Consider the following 26,758-nt stretch of genomic DNA (forward strand, 5'->3'; position numbering starts at 1 on the left):
ATCCTATTTTTAACAATAAAAATAAAAAAAAATATTTACTAAGAAAATAACACATTATCTTACCTCCGGCCAAAGATCAGCCTCTCCTCGGACCACTCCTACAATTTGATGGAGTTTTTTTCTTTTTTTTCTAATTTTTCGAAGGTCTCAACGGTTTCATTGAGATCTTCGCAACTTTCGGACCCTTGGGAGTTCTCTAAGACATCTCAGAGAACTCCAAACATGCTCCTTTTATGCATGTGGTCTCCGACCCCACCCCCCTCCTCACTTTATTCACATGGGACGGTCGGTACGGTTCGGTTCACGCCGAACCGGATCGAAACGAACCATACCGTCCAGTTTTGGACGGTATGGAAACGAACCGGACTGAACCGCTCGGTTCGGTGCGGTTCGGGGTGTTTCTCGAAAAAAAGGTCCGAACCGGACCATTTAAGCACCGGTCCGGCTCAGTATGCCCCGTACCGGGCCCGGTACGGCGAACCTTGGTACAAACTAAATGCAAGTTATCCTGTTTGACATAGATCTACATTATGTTGCTGATTGAGATTCTCTCTATTGTTCTGTCATTGATCTCCCAACGAGAGAACAGAGGAGATGTGTTGATCATCAAAGAAATACGACTAAATGCAATAGGAGAGCAAGGGTGAAAGTGTCAGCTTGTGCTTCTTGCTGAACACCCCTTTTCATATCAGAAAAGGCTGGTAAAGAAAATTGGTGTCTTGTGTTAGCCAATCACTTACTAGCTACTTTCAGAATAATATCCAGCATTATTCAATAACTATAATAGACAAAGCCATTTCACCAAAAAAAACAAAGTCTGTAAAACCCAACTACTATGGAATAAACTATCATATATACATAATTTTTTCTCCACTTTAAAACCAACTTATCATTTGGAAAGTAGTTCTTCATATTCTAGACAACTTATTATTCAGCCCTAGAAGAGTTAGGACTCATTCAAGGTCCCAACATGTCAAACCATTTTGAACGTCCCCAGACCACAATCATGGTATACTCATTTTTCAACCTATAAACTCATATGGATGAATAGATTTTTTTACACAAAAAAAAAAGTTTCTGACGGATAGAAATCAACATCATGTGCCCTCAGGTCATAAAGCCAAAGTTGTTTAGCTTGTAAAATACACTTCCAACTATCCTCTATGGAAAATTCATTATGATCCATTATTTCTTGAATGATCCTCAAAGCACTGGATGATGAATTGATTTCACCAAAGTCCTATCAACCGAAAATGTAGACTGTATTGACATAAACTCTTACTGGTGACCCGAAAATAGGGAGTGTGCAATATTGAATTAATCCAGTAATAAGTGACACAATAGAGAGCTAGCACAAACTCTAGCACTTCTCCGTTCAATTTTTACACAGCCTAATGAACTACCACAAACAAGGTCATATCTGAAACACCTGATCATCATGAGACCAGATAAAAAAGTATCGATAGCACAATTAATTGTATAATATTTCATTTGATCACTAGAAAGTAAAAGGAAAAAAAACTACTCAGTATCACATTTTAGTCCTTCAATCTCTGTTTTCCTTTATTCTTTTTCGACATACATACCAATCTGCAGCACGAGTTGTAAGAAGGAAGAGTTTCTCTAATCCAAGGTATGATGCCTTCTTCTCAATGTAATCTGCAGATTACATCATAAACCTAGTTTTTATCAACACTCTAAAAATACACATATTCAAACTAACCATGTTGATGAATATGCTCAAAATTGAAGAATTTTGCAAACACTTCTATCACCAAAAGTAACATAATAAAAAATGATAACTGCAAGTACTCATTAATTTAATTGATGAAATAGAACAATCCTTTAGAATTCATATATATTTAAAAGACTAATAGAAAACAATCCTTGGGTAGCTCTCAGATTTATTAGTATGTCACCATGTGTTCACACATCCATTCATCAACTTTGATTGCTCTCTAACATGTAACAACACTTCACAAAAAAAAAAAAATCATGGAATTGGAACTCCAATTGTTCACTATAACTTGGTCTTTCTCACTAATCAATCATAATCGACAAACGAACATGGACATTCCATTCTTCTTCCTATATTTTTACATGTTTAACAATTCACTGATGTGAGGAGGCCAGCAACTTGTATCACCAAAAAGAACAAAAGAATCCATAAAGGTATTGACTGGAACTCAAGAATAACAAGTGGAGAAGCGCTTATAACTTGAATGATTGTTTGATGCCCTTGAGAGTTGAGACTTTATAGGAAAATTACAAAAACAACACAAGGGAATCAACATGTAAGAGTTATGATATCTTTTCATTTCACAAATATTTGGGTTACACAATCTTTTTTGGGGTGGGGGTGGGGGTGGAGGTGGGCATAATTGTAGCGATGACAGAGTTGTCATGTGTGCTTATATGAAGCTTGTGACACCAGATCCTTTTCTATTTTGCACTGTAATCCCTACCCTGTTGTTATTTTGAGCTGTTGGAATGGGTTTGTCAACAAAGGGCTGTTAATCTTTGCTTGCTCAAGTTACTTGGGGGCAGATAACAGAGAAGAGAGCAAAGAAGACAAAAACGAAAAAAAGGAAGCTGGAGCAAGGGCACCATAGAGTTTCTTGTATCCCCTGGATTTCTTTAAAGAGAGGAGATCTCTTTTGGCCAGACACTCTCCTCTGTTTATCTTCTCTGTTTCTAAAAGCAAAATACATGAAGTTTGGGAGCAAGTAGTGGGGCTTCAATTATAAGGTGATATCCCCTCTTGTAGCTTGTGATCTTCTTTGACAAATAGAAATAACCTTAGCAGTATTTGCCCATGGATGTAGGCCATGGATTTGGCCAAACCACCTAAAACTGTATCTCCATTTTTCATTTTGTTTTTTCTTTAAATTTCTTTTCTGACTCTTGCCTTGTTGTGCATCCAATAGAACCTTAGTGTGGCTAGATTGTATGGAATGATATAAATGTCACCAAATACATGTAGAGAGGCCTCAAAAACAGAATAATCATGTCGGATATTGTAATCAATCCAAACTCATTAAATCCATGGCATGTTCCACAGGAGATAACTCATCCAATAACAGATTTTTTATCATGTTTGGCCTAGACAAATAAGATGCTTGGTAAAAGAATGAAAGAGCACTGGAGACAAGTGTGTTTAGGGTAACTTAAAGAGTTCCATAAACAGTGGAAACATAATTAAAATAATATAGGCATTTCACATAGACCAGAGCAAACCTGATGAAGAGAATGGCTTTGATTAGAGGGAAAATGTGATAAAAGGGAAGGGAGAACATAAGATGATCTGGAGAAGTTATGATTATGCATACAAAAAGGCTTGCTTTGTGCATGCATAGCTTGATTAGCACAGCAAAATGACTTAGCCAATATTGATTGATGGGATAAGGATTAGGGTTAGGAGTTGGGAACATGATCAAATAAAGCCAACAACATATAAAAGTTTTATCTTCAGAGTTCTAAACAGTCCAACAGCTCTGAATATATAAAAGATAAAATTATGTTGGTAGCTCAGAAAATTATAAGCATAGTCTAGATTTAATCTGAGGATAGGGTATATCAAAGTGTAGATAGATGTAGGATCATCGAACATGAAAATGGATGAATATATTAGCTAATTCTTCCTCATTTTGGCTTCATATCTCAATTTTCAGAAGTTAATTAGTGACCAAAAAAAAATTTCAGAATCAACAATTGGCAAGTTAATATTAAATTCTAATTGCAATACAATCACAAAACAATGATGATTAAGTAAATGAATGCATGTATATACAATTTCAAATACACTGAAAAAAAAATGTACTCCTTGGGAACAAAAGAAAAGAAAAAATAATTGACATTTTTTCAGATAAGCATACCAAGCAATTTGTCCCCTTGCCCCTGTCCACGGCACTCAGGGGACACAGCAATTGCAGCAACCTCTCCACATCTCTCCTCAAAGAAGGGAAAAAGTGCAGCACAAGCAATGATTGAACCATCTCTCTCCACAACTATAAATGAATCCGATTGTTTAAGAAGCTGAACACAAGGATCATGTAAGAGCATTAGAAAAAGGTTTTCTGCTTACAAAGTATGACTCTAGACCCAAGAAAGCTACATATAGATGCTGTAACTTTCTTTCGCATATTACAATTTGACTGCAAGGAATGGAGGAAATGAAAATCATATCTAGCTTTAACCAAATGGCAAATTGAAGTTTAAACCAAAGAAGATGACTCAGTGTGAACCTCTTCATCAGTTCTCTGAACCCATGCACCAGATACTTCTAAAGGTTGTATAAGTCTTCTAATGCCAGGAAAATCTGCCAATCTAGCATTCCGCATTCCCTCATACACATCACTGAAATATATGGTGAGAGGAATAAAAAGTAAGACTTTGAGTGCTCTAATGGATTTAAACTCTCCAAAAACTAGGTGTTATTAGTTTTGCAGAGAAAGTACTCATTAAGAGATAATTAGCACTTTAAGCCTACTTGGAAAGCATAAGTTACCAGTCCATCAAAACCTAATATATTGCAGATTCAAAAACCAAACATCATGCAAACATCAGAAATCAATTCTAACCTTTCAGAAGAGGGTGCATGATCACATTGGTATATCATGGGAAAAAGCCATCCACTGAGAAATATAACGCTTTAGACTTATACTAATCTAAGTGTACAGTAAAATAAGAGGATTAACTCATTTATGCAAATAAGCCTAAAATCATAGTTGTAAAACCAGGCCGGAGACTGACCTGGTCAAGGGTCCATGTCACAAGGTCATTCGTCTGGCCACCAGGTCAATCAGGACAGCATTATAACTGAGAATATTTTTTTAAAAATAAAATAATTTTTAAAAATTAGATATAACATTAGAAAATATAAATAATTAGTGAGAAATCTTCTTCAGTAAATACAGCATAAATAGTAATCATGAGTCATCCACTTTTCTTGAAAAATGATTATGTATATATAATATATAAAAATAAGTAGAATAAACTGATGATTTCAGTAAAATTCTGAAAATATCCAAAAGAATAAAAAAAAGTATATTTGTGTTTCTGGTTTTGTATCAAATACTATCCTTTACATCGCATGAGTCTACATTTATATATATTCTTTAATCACAGCATAAATAATAATCATGAGCATCCATTTTTAAAAAAAAATGATTACGTATACATAATATATAAAAATAAGTAGAATCAATTGGTGATTTCAGTAAAATTTTGAAAATATCCAAAAGAAAAAAAATATATATCTGCGGTTCTGGTTTTGTATCAAACAGAAAAAGAATTATTTTAATGGGAAGATTTGTAGAATCTAACTATATCTTTATTTATTCTAAATAGTAATATTTTGAAAATATTTAGAAAGAATAAAATCAATGTATATATATTTGATTTGCTATGAAAGACGAAAAGTTATATGAAAGAATTGATTCCTAAAATATGATAATGTGCTTCAAATATGCCTAACACACAAGTTGAGAAGTAGCAAAGTAAAACAAATATGAGTTCTATCTTGATGATTGAGTGGTTGGCATTTTGATCTCAGATGACCTGTTTGATCCTCATATCAACTACTTGATTTTTGATATGCATTTTGAAACCTAGTTTGGACTGCCGGTTGTCACCACTCACCAGTACTTTGAAAAAACTAACTGATTTGGCAGCTTCTGGCAAGTCAAATTGTTCTAGTCTTATGTGAAGAATTCAGACCAGCCAGGCATTTGATTCAGTAGTTTTCAGTCAGGAACCGGTTTGTGTAGGAGTTGGTGTGGTGCTCTCAAGCCTTGGGAGGCTACAGAAGAAGTCAGGGTGTTGGCTATGGGAGACTAAAGCAGGTGTGATCCTAGGACTAGGACAGGAGTGGTCCTAGAGTGGAGGCATCCACAGACTTGAAGTCCAGGTGTTGAGGGCCTTGAGGGGCTTGGTTGGTGCTCCGAAGACTTTGAGACACAAAGTGGAGCAAGGAACCAGAGCCAAGGCTGAAAATTGCAGAGAAGAAGCAGTTTTAGGGGTCTAGATCGACTTAGATAGAGACTGGATCGACCATATCTCAGAAGAAGTGCCAAATAGAAGATAGCGTCTCAGGATTTTTGGCATAGCATGCAGGTGAGTCGACTCAATCTAAGACTGGGTCGACTCAGTGTCACCGGCAGAGCTACACGGGATTTTTGCATGGGTCTAGGATCGGATTTGATCCTAGGGATCGTAAGACCTAGTTTAAGAGGTCTGAAGGGGGCCAACTCATGGTTTGGACTGGGATTAAGTCCATGGGATGAGAGCATGTGAGACATGGGTGTACATGAGCTCGATGAGTACGTTCATGTATAGGTTAGCCAAGGGAGTTTTTTGGTCAGGCCACATTGGCTGTGTGTGTGTGTGTGTGTGTGTGTATATATATATATATATATAGATTGTATTAGGGTTTAATACAGTGGAATCCAATTGATTTTTTCTTCCTAACTTTTTCTCTCTCTCTGGTTCCAACGTCAAAATGCTAGCGTCTCCTCGTGTCTCCATCATTTGCTTCTGCATTTCTTCTTCATTTTCTGGATTAACACCTAGGTCCATGCAAGGTGATCCTCATCTGATACGGGAGTTGTACCAGAGATTCAACAATTGGTATTTGAGCAACGCAGCAGGTTGAACATGGAGGAAGAAGAAGATCAAGTTTTCAGCAGAAGGATCAGTAGAGATTTAGATCTAAAGGTTTCTCCATATTTTGTAAGGAAGGAAGAGATCTGGAGGCTACTGTCCACCCTCCCTAGTCAAGTATTTTTTCAGATTTACATCTTGTGCTATTTTAATTCGTTGTGATCATGGATAGCAGTGGGGTAAAAGTGGGATTTGAGAAGTTTGACGAAAAGAAGAGTTTCACTATGTCGAAGGTTAAGATAGAAGATCTGCTGGTTCAGATGGAGCTGGATTCGGCCTTGGAGGATAAGCCGGAGGAGATGGATGACAAGTAGTGAATGTCCTTAGAGAAAAAGGCATGTGCCACGATTAGGGCTTGTCTGGCGGATGAAGTTTTATATGGCATGTTGGAGGAGAGAACACCCAAGGGTTTGTGGTTGAGGTTGCACCAATTGTACATAAGGAAGAACATGTGCAATAAGTTGATACTGAAGAAGCAACTGTATAGCCTTCGGATGCAGGAAGATGAGGATGTTGTGGTACACATTCAGTGGTTCGATCGGATGAGCATGGACTTGCTTAACATTGGGATGGAGCTCGAAGAGGAGGACAAGAGCCTGTTCTGTTATATTCGCTACTTAGGAACTTCGATCCATTGGTGACGACGTTGCTGTATGGTAAGAAGACACGGATGTACGAGGAGATTGTATCAGTGCTCAGGTCCAATGAGCAGCGGGAGCAAATAAAGAAGGGGGAGGTCTTCCAGGAGGATCTTGCGGTTTCAGAGAGGCCCAAAAAAGGAAAGAAAACAGCGAGCAAATGGGACGGAGATAGTCCAAGAAAGACAACAAGGAGGCTAGGATGTGCTTCAAGTGTGGTGAAGCAAGACACTTTAAGTGGGAGTGTCCGCTTTGGAAGAAGTGCAAGGGAGGAGAAAGGAACAGCTTGGATTTCATTGGTTCAATCACCAAGTCAGAAGAGTCGGATGAGCTCTTGATGGTTTCGGAGGAGCCTGCAGGATGCAGAGGGTCTGAAATGGCTTCGGAGGGATCCATAGAGTACTGAAGATCCGAAGGAGCAGCGACGGTGATCGAGGTGTAGTGGTAGGCTTAACAGGGCAACGTTGAGTGGTTGGCCTCGAGTGACTTCGGTACAGAATCAACTTCTGTGGCATCAGGACTTTAGGTTCAGATGGAGCACCGGATAAAGGTGGCTTCACAGGTGGAGAAGGTTTTGGCACGTGTTCAAAACGGGGAGGTACAAGAAGAGAAGCGATATCCCAGCATCAGCGCCAGGGCTACACAGAGCTAGGTGGAGCGAAGTGTACAGATAGAGAGACGTGACTTTGAGGAGATTGTGTCAGAAAAAGCATCAGTTGCAGCGAGTGTTGGTTTAAGAACATTATGGTTTCTCCAGAGAAGTCCAAGGCAAGTGGTACAGCTGCCAAGCAGAAGGGAGTCCACAAATTCCAAAGTGGTGTCAAGATGCAAATAAGGGTCTTTAGCTATGGAGGCGGTCATCCCAAAGATGTCCAAGAGAGCTCAGAAGCTGAAGAAGGTTGGCGATGGCAAGGATGTTCACACAAGAGGCTGTTAGGGTATGCAAAAATAGCGAGATCATGCAGGAGGATATTGCCAGGAGTGCAAAAGCTTGAGGGCACCAAGATGAAGATTGTAGGAGTTGGTGTGGTGCTCTCAAGCCTTGGAAGGCCACAGGAAGAGTCAGGGTGTCGGCTTCAGGAGACTAGGACAGGTGTGGTCCTAGGACTAGAACAGGAATGATCCTAGGATGGCGGCATCCACAGGCTTGAGATCCAGGTGTTGAGGGCCTTGAGGGACTTGATTGGAGCTCCGATGACTTGGGGACATAAGATGGAGCAAAGAACCAAAGTCAAAGCTGAAGACTGCAGAGAAGAAGCAGTTTCAGGGGTCTGGATCGACTCAAACTGAATCGACCATGTCTCAGAGAAAGTACCAGACAGAAGACAGCATTTTGGAATTTCTGACATGGCACGCAGGTGAGTCAACTCAGTCTCAGATTAGTCGATTCAGTCTGAGACTGGGTCGACTCAGTGTCGCAGGTAGAGCTACATGGGATTTTTGCATGGGTCTAGGATCGGATTTGATCCCAAGGCTTAAGGCTTGATTTGAGAGGTCTTAAGGGGGGCCAACTCATGGTTTGGACTGGGATTAAGTCCATGGAATGAAAGCATATGAGACATGGGTGTACATGGGTTCGATGAGTGCTTTCATATATGGGTTAGCCAAGAAAGTTTTTTGGTCAGGCCATATTGGCTATATATATATATATATATATTGTATTAGGGTTTAATACAGTGGAATCCAATTGATCTTTTCTCCCTAACTCTCCCTCTTTTTCTCTTATTCCAACGCCAAAACCCTAGCATCTCCTCGTGTCTCCATCGTTTGCTTCCATATTTCTTTTTCATTTTCTAGATTAACACCCAGGTCCACGCAAGGTGATCCTCATCTGGTATGGGAATTGTACTAGAGGTTCAACAGTTTGTCAGATCCCTTTTTCATAACTATGCCTATGACAAAACCTAAAGGAGCCTTAGATTCTTCAAGCAATAGTATAGAATATTTCAAAAGAGTGAGCCAGTATGGTCTTGAGAATAATTAACCCTCTCATCAATAATTAATAGGATGAATGTGCTTCATTTGATAAATGGGCATTAAGATCAGGAATGCTAAGTCCAAAATTCTGCATATCAAGCATCAAATGCAGAAACATGTTTATATTGCAGGAAAAGCATTCTTTGATGAAAAAACAAGCGCGAGTTGGCAAGATCACTACATACCGAGCCACCATTGTCCCCACTCCATCTCTTGTAAATAATTCTAGCAGCAAGGCCCCACTGAGAGTACCATCTACAATATGAACTCTTTGAACTCCACCCTGACAAGTAAAAGAAAATCAGTTTCTAATAATGATAAGTAGATTGCATGGACAAATGAATAATGAAGTATTCTGGCTCTGCAGGCCACTCTCCTATGACCAGATAGTAAAAATCCTAGCTTTAGTCCTCACAAGTCACAAGTAAAACAGTTCCTCCAATTGAGGTGGTCCAAGTTGAAACTCCTAACACATGCAGGTGGTTGTACCCAACCTAGCATTTCAAAGTTTGCAAACCAATCATGGTGAATTGCCACTAACTCATATTATCATGGCTTCAGTTGTCAATAGAAAATGTTTGCTTATCCAAGATTCTTTCAGAAAACAACAGCAACTACATGATGATTGATGAAAGAAAACAGATACATGAAAAAGCTTCTCATGAGACTGAAACTCTCATCGCGAAGAAGCAAGAAAAGAGGTTTCCACAGAACAAATATGTTATATATGTGCTGACATCTTAGGGTGCTATCATCATCTATCATCTCATCTAATGATGACATCTATAGAAGCTTAAAATCAAGGAAAAAGGAAAAAAAATCGCAGTGGATATAAAGAAAAGGGAAAAAAACATGTACACAAAATTATGTAGTCGCAAGGAAGAAAGCCATGCCGCATGGATGCAAACTTACTCTGCACACATATGCTGCAGCAGCCAGCTCTGAAAGGCACCCATTTGAAGTGCTCAATAGCTCTTCACCTCCAATAGCAAACTCCTGTTCACCAGAGCACAAGCCATTCCCATTGTCAAACCCGACACCATTTTGAAAAGTTGTTAAATTTATTTTAAAGTGTATTTTTTGGAGAAAATATAGTTTGCTATTTAATATTTAGATAGAAGTCAAAGAGTCAAGTATATATAATCAAAAGAGTCATGAGTAATGTAAAAGTCATGTAAAATATAAGGGTCACGGTCTGCTTTTCCAAGAGTGACATTAAATAGTTACGAGTTCTAAAAGTCATTTTTGTATTTATTAAGGTTGGTTTCTTAAATTCTCTTATGTAATCATAAATATAGGGCTGAGAGTTCAATGCAACATAGAGTACTCAGAGAGGGTTATTGTAGAGAGCTCCACTTGTAATCTTTTTATATGATAGAAGTCTTTTTCTTGCCCCCCAATTTCGATTGTTCTTCTTCTATTTTCGGTGTGATCTTGGGCTAGTGTGAACTTTGTGTTCCATTATTTTGAAGAGGGATTTCCAAGCTCATGAAATCCACTTTTCTTAACAAAAGTTGCATTATACTTTTCTCCGTAACCTTTCCCATTCAAAAGGAAGTTTGTGGTCTTCTTTTAAATCAAGATAGCAATGTACAATGCATATCATCTTGACCTACAACCTTGATGTATTTTGCAGCTATTTCACTTTGCTTCGCATGCTCTGTAATCAACATATCCACATCTGGGAGAGACAAAAAACGAATGGCTTGTCCCTGTTCATCAAGAATTTGACCGTCTGTTATGCAGATCAGTTTATCTGCATTGATAGCTAATGCACAAGCAGTAGCAACTTCATAAGTGCTGCAAAATCCCAACAAATAAAAGTGAGTCCTTGATGATTACAAAAAGGGGTTTGTCAAAAATCTGAGGAAAGGTAAAAAAAGGTAATGGAAATGGTGAAGCAAAAGAGGGAAAACATTTTAGAAGGTTTTAATTAATTGTGGTAGCCAACTACAGAAAATGCTGAAACGAAGATTCAAGAAGTAAAATACACGAGCATATATACATTGTAAGGTAACAATATGTTGGACATGTGATGCAGGACTATGCTTTTGCAGGGAGTACATCAGCACATTTCCAAGAGTGCTAAGGTAGTTAACATGGATGTAAATATCTGTAAGAATGCGATAAACATCCAAGCAACCCTTGGCCAATCTCAAGCTGGTAGATCCAATTGAAAGAAATCTCCTAATTCCCAAAACCATTTTCAGTAGTCTGTGCATCTTTTGAGATATAAAATTATCTGCCAGAAGCAACCTCAGCTAATCTCTAGCTTTTAAAAGGAAGATCTTTGAGGGTTAAAGAGTAGATGTTCTAGGTAACCTGTGGATAGGAAGAATCAGGGATATATACAACTGCAACTCATACAATTATATTTTTTGACAAGGTTTTGCTGGTCCCGTCAAATTGCATCAGATAACTCCATTCTATGGTTTACAAGATCAAACTATTCCTTCTTATGACACATGAAAAATGAAAATCCAAAATCAAAATATCCAAGCATCAAAAATGAACCTCATGCCGAAGGAAACTGAAAGCATGTACCAATCTTCATCTTCATTACAGAGCTTTCAATAACACTGCTTGCTTCGTCAAGCGACATTCTCACAATTCATGGCAATTCAATATATAACCTTCTTGCAATAAAGCACTATACTGTTTTCTTGCTCATCAATTGAACAGCTAGCTATTTTTATCCAGCCCCTCCTTCACCGATCTTCAACCTGTCTGATTTCCCTCTATTACATCCTTGTGAAGAGGCTCGATGATATGTTACTTCCTCGTCCTATTTGAGAACAGATGGAAATTTTACTAATGAAGCAAAATAGCAACTAGTTTACGAGGTGGAGGAAAAGTCAAAAGAAATAAACCATTATCTTCACCATCCATCTTAACATTAGTGATGAGTAAATAACAAAAAAATCATGAATATTATTCTGTTCACGAAAGCTTTTATAATTTCAACATTCATATAACATGTATGCACAACCATGCTTAAGGCAGGATATTATTTAAATCATAGGAGCAAACTTGGGTCTAGGATCAAACTGAAGATCGATAAGATTTGAGAAGTGAGAGCATTTGTAAAGCACTTGCCTAAATCTACAAAAAGTAGAACACACAAATATCAATGTATTCATCTAATTGTTGCATATTACATAATACATAATATGCATACCCAGAATGCAAAATTTTAGTAGATGCAAATTAATATTGAAATAACATTATTTTAGTAAAAAAGCAGCAATTTCTAGGTTAAAAAATGAACGAAATGCTACTGCAGACGGGCACTAACAACATCCACATGTATTAGTTTTCGAGTTCTGCTTGTGACCATTAAGCACATTGATCATGATCCAGTTAGACAAAGATGGATGATACCAAACATCAGAAGTACCATCACTTCCACTCCTAGCCTTCCACAATTGTTGACTTCTTGTGTTTGTAGTCTTTGCCCAGACCTTGTGCATCTTTAATCTCATATATCCTCATGTCTTGATGAGATTCATATCAACATGCATCATCCTCAATATTTAAATATCCATAAAAGTAATAAGTTCATTTCAGATAGAAGTATAACATTTTAATAGTTGATGCAGATGCAAATTGCATGAACCACAGACTAAGTTCCTGGTAAATCATACTTTGCAAGACATCTTTTAAAAACAGAAAAGCAAGGCTACATCCACAATCAGATAGATCTGGTATAATTTATAAATCCATTCATAGAAGCTAGTAAGCATACTTGCAATTTAAAACTTCTCCCGAACTAGAATAGCCCAGATTGCATAGTATAACTATACACTCTTTGTCAAGCCTTTCTTGTATACGTGAAGCATATATTTTTTTAACTTCACCAGTTGATCCGAAATCAACACCATCTACAATGCCTCTTCTCTGCCAAAAGAGAAGGAAAAGGAGTCACCTACCTGCACTAGTCAAAAAAATGAGATAGCAAAACTTTAAATTTTTAATTTTAAAAGCACCTGACCAGTGCATCTGCTTATAATCTCTATGAATATGTTAGCGACCATTCAGAAAAATAAGAGCATTTTTGAGAACAGAAATTCAAAAATTTGCCTTGCCCACAGTCTAATTTATGTCAAAAACATTCTAAAACCATAAATAATATAAGAATTGGAACCTTTTCCTTTTCTTTCTTCTTTTTTGGCTTGGAAGCATTAATAAGATTCCCTTTTTTTTTAAAAAAAAAGAAGAAAAAGATAGCCAAGAAGAACCCCTCATGTTAAGGTGGCATAAAAATGAAGGCCAAATAGAATATAGAGGAAAAAAATCTTTATGCCACAGGGGCTTATTGTAATAACAACACAAGTAGATATGATAAAACACCAAATAAGTTTCACCCTCCTTACTGCACCTTCTCAACCTAATGATTTTTGCAGAATGTTTTTCATCTTCATCTTATATTCATGAATGTCCCTTCTGCATACAGATGACTACTACCAAATATCATTGGTCTCTTCTTATCCTGACCAAGACAAGTCAAAAGAGCTAAGCTCTCTTGATCTCTAACACAGAAGATAATCTAAGAGTCTTAAAGGTAGGCTCTTGTTCTTTCCCTGACTCAGAATAATAGTACAAGTAGGACCAAATTTTCTCCTTGAGGACAACAAAGATAGAGAATTGGGGACCTTGCCTCTTTAAGTATGAGGAAAATAGAGTTGTCATCCAGCATTAGTTCTAATTTTAAGTTGCAAAAGAGGATATCATGGTGTCAGTTATTAAAGACTGTTATACATAAAAGATTATATCTACAGGTTGCACATCTTATAGAAAAATAAGGAAATGGTGCTGGATAACCCAGAGAAGGGCACATAGAGAATATACTTATTGGTCAAATAGATTGTCATCCATAGAATGGTTTTCTCCCAAACTTTTGCTCATCTTTCAAACATATTGCTTGAGTGATATCATTTTATTGGAAAAGAATGATAATCAAATGAATCCTGTTTCTGACAAGAATAATGAAAAATAAGACCAGCAAACATGAATAATCGTGCACAAGACATGAAAGACTCACCTTAGCTGCAAGGAAGTTGCCACTTGCAACATTGGCACCAAGCTCATGCCAACGACTATTAGCACCATGTCGGCGAAGATTCAGTATAGGGGGTCCAGGAGAGAGCTTTGCTTCTAATGTCAGTCGAATCCTCCCACCAGCTTCCATTGCAGCCTCTAATGAATCAGTATCAGTAATTCTATATCGACCTATGTATTTGCCCTTGCTTCCTGAAAGAAGACATCTAAGAGCATACATAAGCAACTCATCTGCTAGGAAATAGCATGACTAAATGTAACATGAGTATGAAGCATGCACTTAAACAACATCTAAAATAACAACATAAAGACAGGTTACCAACCAGAATTGTCTGAAAACACAGACATCTTCTCAACTTTTCTTCAAAGAACTGAGTCTGCATAAGACAGTTTTGTAATGAAGTAAACTTTTGTGTAAGGCAAGGTTGGCTGAACCGGAACTAGGACCTGATCGCTCGGCCACTGGTTCGGTATGGTACCATACCGCATATGGTATGCCATTATTTGCTGGTTCCAAATCATCAAATCTTTTCTTTCCTCTATTTTTTAGGGTTTAATAAGAACTTCTCAATTTTTTTTTGGTTTTTTGAATGATTTTAAGTCTAATTTCAATTTTTTTCTATCACCTCAGTGCACCTTAAATGATGCTTTTGACATTTTGAGTGATTTTTCTGTGTCACCATGCCCTTCCACTGAAACAAATCAAACAACACTAATTTGGGGAGCCAAAAACTTTAAAAATCTAGGTCATTAGGTTTGCTACCCCCAACTTTTGCATTAGTGTCGGACCAAAACCAAAATATAAAGAAAAAAGCCAGTGATCTTGGCTTTGCACACTAGGAGAAGCAACAAAAAATATCCTTAAATCAATTAGTGAGATGTAAAACATAAAATGACACAATTAATTACATACATTTAAAGTACAACATAAATACTGACATCTAGAATTTTGTTGAGTGGAGATATCACCTGTAACTGTCCATATCATTAGCATAGTTAAGAGGCACACCAGATCATCCCTCTAATCAAGTAGCGTTGTAGTCATATATGCTCATCCCATAAAGTATGTGCTCTGGATTATAACCAATCTCAGATCTCTTGTTGAAACTTTGGCTTTGAAAGGCATCCTCTGGCTAATAATACGGCTGTGGAGGGACCCATTCAAATATGTTGGCAATAAAATATGACCCGCAAGGTGCTTCAGGTTACGTAAGATAATAGCTACTGAAAGATGATGTCTCAGACGTACTAACCCATATTCATATGTGTCATAAGCTACTTGTGGTTACAGGTAATAGGATCTGGTATACAACTCAGAACTTGATATGTCTATGAATCCTACTCCACATGCAAAGCCATTTGCAGCTGCATTGTGTCTTGAATGACCTTGAGGAGCCCATGTCCTATATGCAATCATATCCTTGCGGGCTCTACCAGCTGGAGGCACTATAGTCCTATCCTGTGTGACATGCGTAAACTAAGATACCGTTGAATCATAGACCACCTTATGCTTGTGCCTTATAAATGGTGATCTCATGTCCTCCACTTTTTGATTGCTAGATCCATGATCACTAGAACTATCACTGTTGTTTTCCTTGATCTTTGAACTTGAGTGAACTGACTTCCACTCGCTCCATCGGGACTGCAACTACCTTTTTTCTTCCTTTCAAGCTACACCGAGAAGCTGTCTAGTTCCCCTCGAGCCCCTCTCTTCCTGGTTATCTGGGGAGGATGAATGTCGCCCTTCTATCTGAGTCATCCATAGCATGGTGGCCTTGTCTAAGAAATTGTCGGTCATATCTCAGACATGGAGATATGATGATCGGCTCCCCAGTGATCCCTCTAGTTGTGGCTGATTAACTTGAAGCATATATGAAATGTTGCGATCTGCCCATCACTCTGCATCTATCCCAGCCTTGCTAGATACAAGCTGGCTGGTTGTGGAGGCAATCCTAGCATATTAAGCTGTGGTTCCTATTGCTAGCCCACAAGCCATTCAATCATTGGATCATCCTCATCCTAAACAAAAACATTATAAATCGGATCCAAGTACTTCAACTCTACTTCCTTTTGAATGTATTTCAGTCTCAACCTCAGATTGTCATGAACATATATGAGGTCGTTGAGGCCAGGGTTTTCCGTACCGTGCCGAACCGACTAATACACTCTGTATTGTACCGGCCTGGCGGGGAACTGGCACGGTTCGGCTAGTAAATTCGGTACACCGGTGATATGGGAGGGAAAGAGAGAGAAAGTGAGAAAATGAGAGAGGAGAGGGAGGGAGGTGGGAGCCACCGAAGGCCGACGGTGGCCGGCTGCGGCTATCAGAGGGCTCCCGATCCTCGTATCGTCCAATAAAGCTTTCAAGAGAGCGAAAAAGAGAGAAAGCACTCGGGGGGCGACCTACCGAACGGACGGCGCCTCCGTTGTGAGGCCCCCCGCGGCCAACGAGCCGACACAGATGGCCTGAGGGCGGTCGAGCGGACGGAGCCCCTCCACGGCTCCGCCCCCTTCTTCTTTTTCGAAACAGGTCGTCGCTTGTTTTCATTTTTTTTTTATTTTAAACTGATGAAGTCAGCAACCCAATTGCCGACTTCAGAGATTTTTAAAAATAAAAAAATAAAAAATCATGAAGCCGGCAAACTATTTGCCGGCTTCACTTAAAATCAATTTTTTTTAAAAAAACTCGTGAAACAGAGGCGTCGCTCCTGTTTCATGCCCGCAACGCCACGCCCATGGACTGCACCCTCTGATGGCCATGGTGGCTAGCCGGAGACTGTCCGATAGCCTCGTCGGCTCCTTCCGCTCCCTCTTTTTCTTTCTTCCTCCTCTCTCTCTATTTCTCTCTCTCTTTTTCTTCTTTTGGTTCGGATTTGCTTGCCTTTGTCGGTTTGTCTCGATTCGGTATGGTACGAAACCGTACCAAACCATACCGTCGATTGGCCGATACGACCGACGGTACCGGCTCAAGAAACCTTGGCTCAGGCACTTCTATGTCAAATGGTTCATTTGCTTACTGTACATGAGGGTGAAGGTGGACCTGTTATGCTCACAACCACTCGAGTATACCATTTAGGAGAGGGTCCCGATGGCTAGCCACATAAGATTTTTTGCCAACAAACCAAAATAAATTCACCATTTAGCTGCAAAAACCTTAAAGAAAATTACATATAAGATAGTATTATATTAGTAACTATCTAATATCTAATAGTAATTATCGTTGATATTTAATATATCTGGATTCATACTTTCTTGCTTACGATAGCTGTTGAGACTCCTAAGCTGTTAGTGTCCTTTCTAAATATCTATCTCTAAAAAACATATATATAATACACTAATGATTAAAGATAGAGTTAAGTTAACAAACACATGCCACTTAAGTTAACTTACCCAAAGAAGGCTGAATCGGTACCGACCTGCATGCCGGTAACTAGTCGGTATGGTACTGTACCATACCATATCGGGAATTAAAAAAAATCCCACCCAACGACACTAAAAAAATTAGAAATTGGACCAAATCAACCGACCCCGAACTATATCGAACCGGCGATTTAGCCCGATTCGGCCCTGATTCGAAAAATAGGGCCGAACTGGACCGTTTCTATGGCAATTTGGCTTGATACGGACCAAATTGGGTGGTTTGGTCCAGGTCGGCAAACCATGAACTTACTTCTTGTAGATAAGGCCGCAACTTCTGGATCAAGCTTCATCTTGCATATTATATTAAGTAGAGCAGTTAGGAGCTTCTCATCCATGTTGATCCCAAGTATTGTGTATTGAAATCTCGGGTTTAGGTAGTAAGTTGCAAATAGAGTTCATAATTATTTTAGTAAAATTGTATGAGTATAGAAGCAGTTAAATTTTCAATGTTCTTCACTTCTTTACCTGCTAGATGCAAGTTCCTACCCATTTGGTAGTCCCACCACTATTCAATGATGTTGATATACTCTTGAGCATTCTTCGAATCTATCTTCTTGATTTGATTATTTGTTCTCTTCATCATATGATATAGAAAGCTCATCTAGAGGTACCTCTCACTGTCGTCGATCCGAAACATTTCATATAACGACTTGAAAGCCTTCGCTATCTTCTTAGCCTACTATCAAAATGTTTGTCTTATGACCTAGTTCTCTACATTAGTCCCCTCGATGCCGGTTTCCACACGTGCTCTCTTGCCATTCGACACTAACCAACACCTAATGCAAGTCTGCTTTCTTCTCAAGGAGGTTATCAAATGCAATATAATTTGCAGCAAACCATCTCACACCTAGTCTCAAGATCTCTCCTCTTGTGCACCTCTTTATCAATGATAGGACCCATATGTGGTTATAAATAAATCTAGTAATAGACTGGGTTGTCTCCACTGATTGCTGCATCCTATGAAGCTCCCCAATATCCATCAATATAAGATCGATACAATGTACAGTACATGCAATAGAAAATATACAGCCATTGCTCTATCAGAATCTCCTTGATAGTCTTATATTATGATCCATTATTAGTGATGGCCTGTCCTACCTGATCAATCAACTCCTCCAATCTGAGAATGTACATGGCGTCATGCACCTGATCTGAAGCATCGTCTTTTGGAAGAAAGTCTTCATGTCACATCATGTCAAGATGTTGATGATACTCCACGTAGTAAGACCAATCCAACCATCACACATCACCACTAGTTCATATATGGCCACTTGCTCTGGCATGATGCAATTCACTTTCAAAGCTCCTTGTTGTTGTCAAGAACCTCACCATAAATATCTTTTGGTCCTAGGGGATTTACACCCAAACTAGTAGCTTGTATGGAGGAAATGACAGACCTATAATATGTGGTCTGTTGCATTCATTAGGATGTCCCTGAAGTGGAACTAAAATCTAATAGCTCACAACATATTCTTCTTATCCTTCTTTAATATGCTATCAATCCTCTGCAGCTTCAAATTCCCACTGAGAAAGATATATGGACCTAAATCATGAATGGTGGCTCCTAATGGAATCTCTTTGGAGGACTTTTTTTTGCTGCCAAAAGCTCCTAGCATAGATACAATACAACCATGACCTTTATTGATGGCCTCCCTAATTAAGGTCCCTTAAGCTTTGAATCTCCCTCCCAATCACAAAACAAAAGCCCCACTCATAGTGTGATGGCCAAATCGAGTCTTATGCTTGGCCATCTCATTTTGCTGCCACTAATCATTCAAGCTCACTAAAATGATAGATGGAATCTATGCCCCTCCATTATCTAGTGCGAAGTCCTCTAACTTTTTAGAATGATCGGAAGATAGCTCTATCGCTCGACAGTCCACCTATATCTTCTCAGTAACCCTCTCCTTTATTGCTCTAAAATTAAGAAAATACTTTTTTATTAGCTGTCGGACATCTTATGGGCATTTCTGACATATAGATATGTCGGGATAGTTGCCAGCTCTATGGTACTTCAACCTAGTACTCCTTTGAACTTTGTGTTGCATTTTTAGTGGTGCCAATCCGAAATCATTTGCTTATAGTCTCAACTAATGTCACGGTCTAAGTCCTTTTTTTCTTAAGAGATCTATTCTTGTAGGTTTAACAAGCATGTCAATTTATTAATTATTTAAAATAATAAAATTTTATTACCATAAAAAATATATTTTCTATTTTAAAAATGTGTTTGAATTATACAGTACATAAAAATAATATTTCACAATTTTTTGTTTATATTTTTAATAAAGTTGTAATAAAAAATTAAATATCATAAATTCAAAAAATATGTTTTCTATTTCAGAAAATACTTCTAAATTATCTAATACATAGCAATAATTTTTCTTTTTGTATTAATTATACATTTTAAATAATCTTTAAATATTAAAAATATTTTAAATTGAAAAATATCAAAAAAATTGATTTGAGCTCAGATTCATATAGAACCCTATCATGAATATTACATATATTTTTCTAAGCCTGTTTATATGCATGAAAGATTGCTTATTTCTCAATTTTATTCAAATTTGGACCTAAGCCAGCATTATTGTGTCCCAACTTCAATAAACGGACACAAAATTTAAGTGGAGAGTAGCTTGTATGCCCCTAAACAAGCTTCTAATTTTATAGTTAATTTACATATTTTATTTTATTTTTTATATTTTTAATCTAAAATTATATTTTTTAATTTAAAAATTATAGATTTAATGAAAATGAAAGATTTTAGTTTCATTGTGTAGATCATCCATATATATAAAACATATCATGAAATCATGTTAAAATTTTCAATTTTGGCATGACCTCCCCATTTTTTTATTTTTTTGCCAATTTTTGGCCTTGAAAAAGAAAAAGACAAAAATTGAGAGAGGAAGAGTAGGATTACTTTTAAAATGGCTTGAATCTAGCATTGTCTTGTTGAAATATGGGGTTTATTGGAAGGATTTGAGCAGATTTTGAAGAAGAGAGGTGTGATAAGTAAATGAGCTTCTCATGGCCTCACTCTTCTAGTATGAGAGGGGAGGGAGCCAGTTCACCCACCGAACTAATGCAAACCATCCAATTCGAGCCGGTTTTGCTCCGAACCACTTAGTTTGGAGCAGTTTGCACCAATTTGGTGTGCGCCACAATTTTTTAGGCTTAAAGCCTCAAACCATCTCAATTTTTGAGCAATTTGATTCTATATGCCCTGAACCATCTGGTTCGGTTTGGTTCAGCACACCACTGTTAAGTAAATTTGAAAATCTCAAAAAGCATATGGCTTTGAATTAATGATGTTCAGGTGGTCATCAACTTCTGATACTTAATTATTAATGCACAATTGATGAATTGATTGCCCGAATTGCATTAGCCAAAAAAAAGATTGTTTGCGAAGAAAGTGGGTAACCATCAAAGCCAAAAAGGTGGAGAAATTGTAATTATTTCAAAGGAGGAACTAATGGATCAAAGAGAAATATAGCCCACTAATACACAAGCTAGGTAACAATAAGAGGGATGGACTCATGGAATATAGCATCACATTTAACCAACATTATTCAATTCATCATTAAGTACTATTAGTTGGGAATGCCATAACCAACAAAGAAAGGCTGCAATGGCTTGAAAATTATAAAATGCTCTAACCATTGCTTCAAGAAAACAAAACATGAACTGTCAAAACAAATTTATGATTAATAAAAACAAAATATGATTTTCATGTCCATGTTACAAATAATTTTTTTTTTACTTAGATAACTTGTTTGAATCCCATTGTATACTTCTTAGCAAGATTCGTGGACTTAGTACTGAAGCCCGTGCCGGTCGATCGATGGTACAGGTCGGTAGGAGTCCATATTGGACCAAACCGACACGAACTAACACAGAAAAAGAAAGTGAACCGGGAGAAGAAAAAGAGAGAAATAGAGAGAGGGGGGAGAAAGAAAAGAAGAGAGAGAAAGGAGTCGGAGGGGCCACCAGACGGCCTCCGATTGGCTACCGTGGCCACCGGATGGCACAGTCCACGCGTGCGGCGCTACAGGCATGAAATAGGGGTGATGCCCCTGTTTCATAAGGCTTTTTTTAAAAAAATCCGAAAAAATGTGAAGACGACAATTGGTTTGCCGGCTTCACTGTTTTTGCTTTAAAAAAAAAATTGAAAAAGTAAAACCGGCAATAGGTTTGTCGGATTCACTATTCATCGCATTTTTAAAAAAATGTGATGAAGGAACAGGGGTGGTAGCCCCAGTTCCATAGTTGCGGATAAAAATGAGATGAAAGAACAGGGATGGTAGCCTCTGTTCCGCAGCCGCAAATCTGTCTGCACAGTTTCCACCGGCCGATGGCCATGACGGCCATCCGACAAGCTCCGATGGGCCCTCCACTGACTGCGCCTCCCTCCGATAAGTCACTCCCCTCTCTTTATTGCTCTCTCGTTTAAAAGTCCTATCGGATGAACCGAGCCGCAAAGGCTTCTGTCGCCCTCCGATGGCCACTGCCGGCCACTGTCGGCCTCCGACGGCATCGTGGTCTCTCTCCTTCTCTCTCTCTTCCTCTCTTTCCCTCTCTTTCTTTCTTGGTGCCGGTGTGTGCCACTTTCCAAGCCAGAACCATCTCGATTCTCCGCAGGTCCGATTCGGCACACCCCGAATCATTCAGTTCGGAACGGTTCTAAAAATCATGCTTCTCAGATAACTTGGTTGAATTTCAATTTTCTGGTGTGCAATAATTCTAGAAGATGCATCATGTTGAAGTGCCCATGAATCATATGTTTTATGGTTTAGTGGCCTCTAAAGTCCTAATGTATGTCTAACAAAGAGTGCTCCACAAGAAACAAGATTAGAACAAAGCATGGTATTTGAGGTTGCACACACAAGGCTTTGAAACATGTTTGGCACAAATGCTTATTGCTGGAGTTTTTTGTGGAAAGGGAAATAGGCATTTCTTATTCAAACTGGCACTTTACATGAGGAGAGAAAGATGCAATATAATAGCTGGTGAATTTGCTTCATCACACAATTCATTCTTCTATATTCAGTCTAAAACAATTATTCAGCTTTTCACATCAAACTCATGATCAAGCTTTTCCAAAATACAGAACCTCCATGAGTCAGGGCATATATTTTTTCCAAGCACCAAGTAAACAAAAAGCGAAAAGCAAATAAAAATCAGTAACCACATCAAATTGATGTTCTAAAATCTAGATGCACCAAAACTGATCTTTTTCATGGTTGCTAGGTTCATTACACAATTCAAATGCACATCAATTGAATGGGTTAGCATCCAACAAGTCATTACAACTCTAAACTATCACTTTAAATTATCATATGGCATTAACACTCTAAATTATCATTTTGCATCACCAGTCTAAGTTATCATTGGCATCAGAATCTGTAGTGATCCCAGCAGTTATCCTTTCTCAGAACAAGTGCATCCTTTCAGATGCGATATGAATTATGAGATTCATACAGGGCAAAACCCTGTTTCTACAGGAACTAATTACTGTTGCATTCCAATAGCACAGTCACCAAGTTCAATCATTAAGGAGGAAAACTTACTTCTTTACAGAGGGAATTGGAAGAGGAAATAAAATCATAGTCATCAATCGAAACACATGAAAGCATGATAGTTGACAAAAAATAGCCACTGCTAACCAATTCTTAGTGAGAATAGCAAATGCAAGTTTGTTTATGCAGCTAGAATTATAGCTATCAAATCAAAAGCTTATGCAGATGCAAATTGCACTAGATTAACTCACCTTTCTCTTCCAAGAGATTTTCAATATGGACATGGGTCCCAGGAACCAGGACAAATTTGATCCCTAGACCATGAAGGAGTGAAATATCCTGCATGATGGATCATGTGATGTAAACAAACCAAGCAGCCACTTTCTGGATCTACAATAATACGTTAAGCAGCCACTTTCTGGATCTACAATAATAGGGATCGTACCTAAAATGTATCTTAGAATATAGTGTAAATCAATTCTGGTCTAAACAGCATTAGCATACATGCTCACCATATCTAGTTTAAGAAGCGCAAATTAGGATAAAAGGTTTTCCACTTGGAAGATGACTGAAGGAAACCTAATATGATTTGTGGAATAAGAGAAAAATGTGCAGGTGGCACAAGTAGAAATAATGATAGTGTGGCATAAAGTATACAATGAAAGCCCATTTCACTTGGAGCAAACTAGCCATGTTAAGCCATGAGAACAAAAATGGTATTCTCAAACATATGTCATAAATGCCAAAATGACTTATCTTCTATACAAGTTCTCTAACATATGTTGAAAGAAGAGAATGTGCTTCTCTCATTGTGACACAACATACCTACCTCACAAAGCATTTAACATGTCAATTAAATAACATGAAAGAAAAGGGATCTGGATGTGGATGAGAATCCTGAGGTTAGTCTCCCATTAGCTAGTAAAAAAATGTGAAACCCTGCTAGATTACACGAACCCAAGTTGAAGTTTTCAATATATACTCATATTGAAAGGAGAAAAAAGGAAACATGGCCTAATGCTTATTTTTGCGAACACTTCTATTTGTTCTTACAAAATATAGACAAAGATGCAACCGTATGCTTATGTCAAGCTTTTTTCCAATTTATTATGGGCTTGGGCTAAAGTATCAACATATTGACCAAACAGTTTGAGAACCTTTTGCAATCATCTGTACACCTAATGTTAACATTCTGTTTAGTCAGAGTTCATTTCTTCATCAAGCTGGCAGGGCATGGAACCTGGAAGGCTTACAACAAAGAAGGAAAACCTATTTTATGCAGAATTAGCCATGAAGATAGGATACAGGCTTAAAGATTCCCATCGGAAACAATCTAGTTAGGTGAGGAAGAAGGCAAGGTTCAACAGACAATTTTATGCATCTGTAAGAAATATATTAAGGATCCAAATGGTCAATTTCCAAATCAATCTCACGCAAAAAATAAATGCAGGCATATTATGAAGAGACCACAAAGTGTTAAATGTGAAATAAGACCAGTTCTTGTGTCTAGCCCACGTTGTGCTGAGCAATGGGTGAGAAAAATCAGAGGTATAAATACCTAACGCAAGCTCATGTCAACATATTAGAGTAGAATTAATTAATCAGAGTAAACAGGTGAATGCTCAGAGAGAGAGAGAGAGAGAGAGGGGGAGAGAGAGAGAGAGAGAGGAGGAGGAGGAGGAGGAGGAGGAGCAGAATTAATTAATCAACAGAGGAAACAAGACTTAAAAAATGAATTCAGTTTTAGATTTTAATCAACAGAAAAAACTAGAATGACACTGAAATAGTTGCCTAATACCATGATAAATCACAGAGGGCAAGATAACAGAAAAAGGACAGGAAAGAAGAAAAAAAGAATATAACTTAAATGAAATCTTGGTATAACAACGCTTTCCTTATCTAAAAGTGTGCGCAACAGAACCGTTTTTACAGTGTTATCCCTGCAGGAAGCACAAGCCATCACCAAGACACCAACCAATGTAGCATTATAGTGTAAAATATTGATGACAAAAGCATCTCATATGAACATAAAATTAGGAACATAAGGGCAAAACAAAGTTATATTACGAACTGCTAAAAATGTTCATGATAATATAAGATTGTCAAATATATTTCACTAGAAACAGCAAAATCAGTTGGTAAAAGAAAAACAATCGTCAAGAATTTTTTTTTTAGGCTTAACATGAAAAAACATTTTAATTTGTAATTAAGCATGTAAGACATATTTTCTAGATAAGGCAATCAGACTGCAAACCTGAAATATGTTAGATGTAATTTGGTTCTATCAATGAGGTATTTGTCTCAGTTGTCAAGCTGTACAAGAACAGCATACTAGACTGTTAAGTATTCAATCAGAGAACAAATGATTGGAAAGGCAATCAGATTATTATGCCAGCTTGAAATTCCTAAACACGATATTCCATTAAAGATGTAAGTTCTTAAATCTTAACCTTTTACGATGTAAAACAAAAGTTTCCAACTTTAAATCATTTCCTTTCTCCTAAAGTTCATCTTCTCATCTATTTATCTAGACCAGCATCCTTTTGTTCAAAATTCTTCAAAAGACTCCCTTCCAAGCAACCCCATGAGCTCTCCATCAAATAAACATCCACAACAATATCCACTGAACAAAATCTCTCTTCCACCTATAACTGATAAAAAAAAAAGAAAGGAAAAAAAAAAAGAAACACTCAAATCCAGTAAAACAGAGCAAAAGAACGAAACTTGAGAACACGAGCTACCTGGAGAACACTATCCAAGTAAGGGCTGGCCACGATCTCCCCTGAGATCACCACCACGAAGGTGCTCCCCCTGTGCCCCCTTATATACGGCCAAGCTTGCCGAAACCACCCCACAAACTTCTCATTCTCATTCTCACTCCCGCCACCACCTCCACCGCCGCTGGCGGCGACGCGGCCATTCCCGGCGTGCCGATCAGCGCTACAGCAGACGGAAGAACCATCCCTCCTTCCAAGAAAACTAATATCCGGCCCAAAACAACGCATCCGGATGACCGGGGCCCGAGGAATCCGCCTCGGATTGGAGTTTCTCGCGGTGACCCGAGCCGAGATCCACGGCCTCGAGCACGAAGAGGCCATGGTCGGACGAGAGTTTTGCAAAGGGATGGAGGCGAGCGGTGGGGGTGTAAAACCCTAGAGAATGGGAGCAGAGAAGAAGAAGAAGACAAGAGACGAGAGTTAGAGAGACGCGGCGAAGTGTCGAGGGAACGGAGTTGGAGCGCGGCTTCGCGGGCAAAGTGGAAGAGGGGAGCGAGGAGGGAGAACTAACGGCATCGTGTCAAATGATGTCGACGCGACACGTGAGGTAGTACGTCAAAGACAATGAGTTGGTGGGTCCCACTGTGGCGACACTATCTGTGGGCCCGATTCTTGACAGGAAAGCGGCGGTCCCAGATTTTTTTTTAGAAAAAAAAAGAAGAAACACAAAATTTGGAAATTTTCCGGTTTATTTTGGAAGAAAAAGTGGGTT

The 26,758-nt window shown here is 38.3% G+C and overlaps 1 protein-coding gene across 2 annotated transcripts in view; it reads right to left on the reverse strand.

Moving 5' to 3' along the window:
* Nucleotides 1-26,551, reverse strand: part of LOC105060669 (probable amino-acid acetyltransferase NAGS2, chloroplastic) — a 38,134-nt gene extending 11,583 nt beyond the window's left edge. The window contains exons 1-10 of one of the 2 annotated variants that reach the window (XM_010944462.3): nucleotides 26,011-26,551; nucleotides 23,521-23,608; nucleotides 14,317-14,525; nucleotides 13,021-13,172; nucleotides 10,895-11,075; nucleotides 10,188-10,271; nucleotides 9,461-9,558; nucleotides 4,245-4,356; nucleotides 3,876-4,035; nucleotides 1,587-1,659 (exon numbers count right to left, since the gene is read on the reverse strand). In XM_010944462.3, the coding sequence (XP_010942764.1) occupies nucleotides 1,587-1,659; nucleotides 3,876-4,035; nucleotides 4,245-4,356; nucleotides 9,461-9,558; nucleotides 10,188-10,271; nucleotides 10,895-11,075; nucleotides 13,021-13,172; nucleotides 14,317-14,525; nucleotides 23,521-23,608; nucleotides 26,011-26,367 (1,514 nt within the window). In that variant the 5' untranslated portion in view covers nucleotides 26,368-26,551. The remainder of the gene's footprint in view (nucleotides 1-1,586; nucleotides 1,660-3,875; nucleotides 4,036-4,244; nucleotides 4,357-9,460; nucleotides 9,559-10,187; nucleotides 10,272-10,894; nucleotides 11,076-13,020; nucleotides 13,173-14,316; nucleotides 14,526-23,520; nucleotides 23,609-26,010) is intronic. The other variant, XM_019845849.2, reaches the window with a different exon arrangement.
* Between the last annotated feature and the right edge of the window lie 207 nt (nucleotides 26,552-26,758).

Source organism: Elaeis guineensis, chromosome 13 (assembly GCF_000442705.2).
Source record: "Elaeis guineensis isolate ETL-2024a chromosome 13, EG11, whole genome shotgun sequence".
Taxonomy (NCBI): Eukaryota; Viridiplantae; Streptophyta; class Magnoliopsida; order Arecales; family Arecaceae; genus Elaeis; species Elaeis guineensis.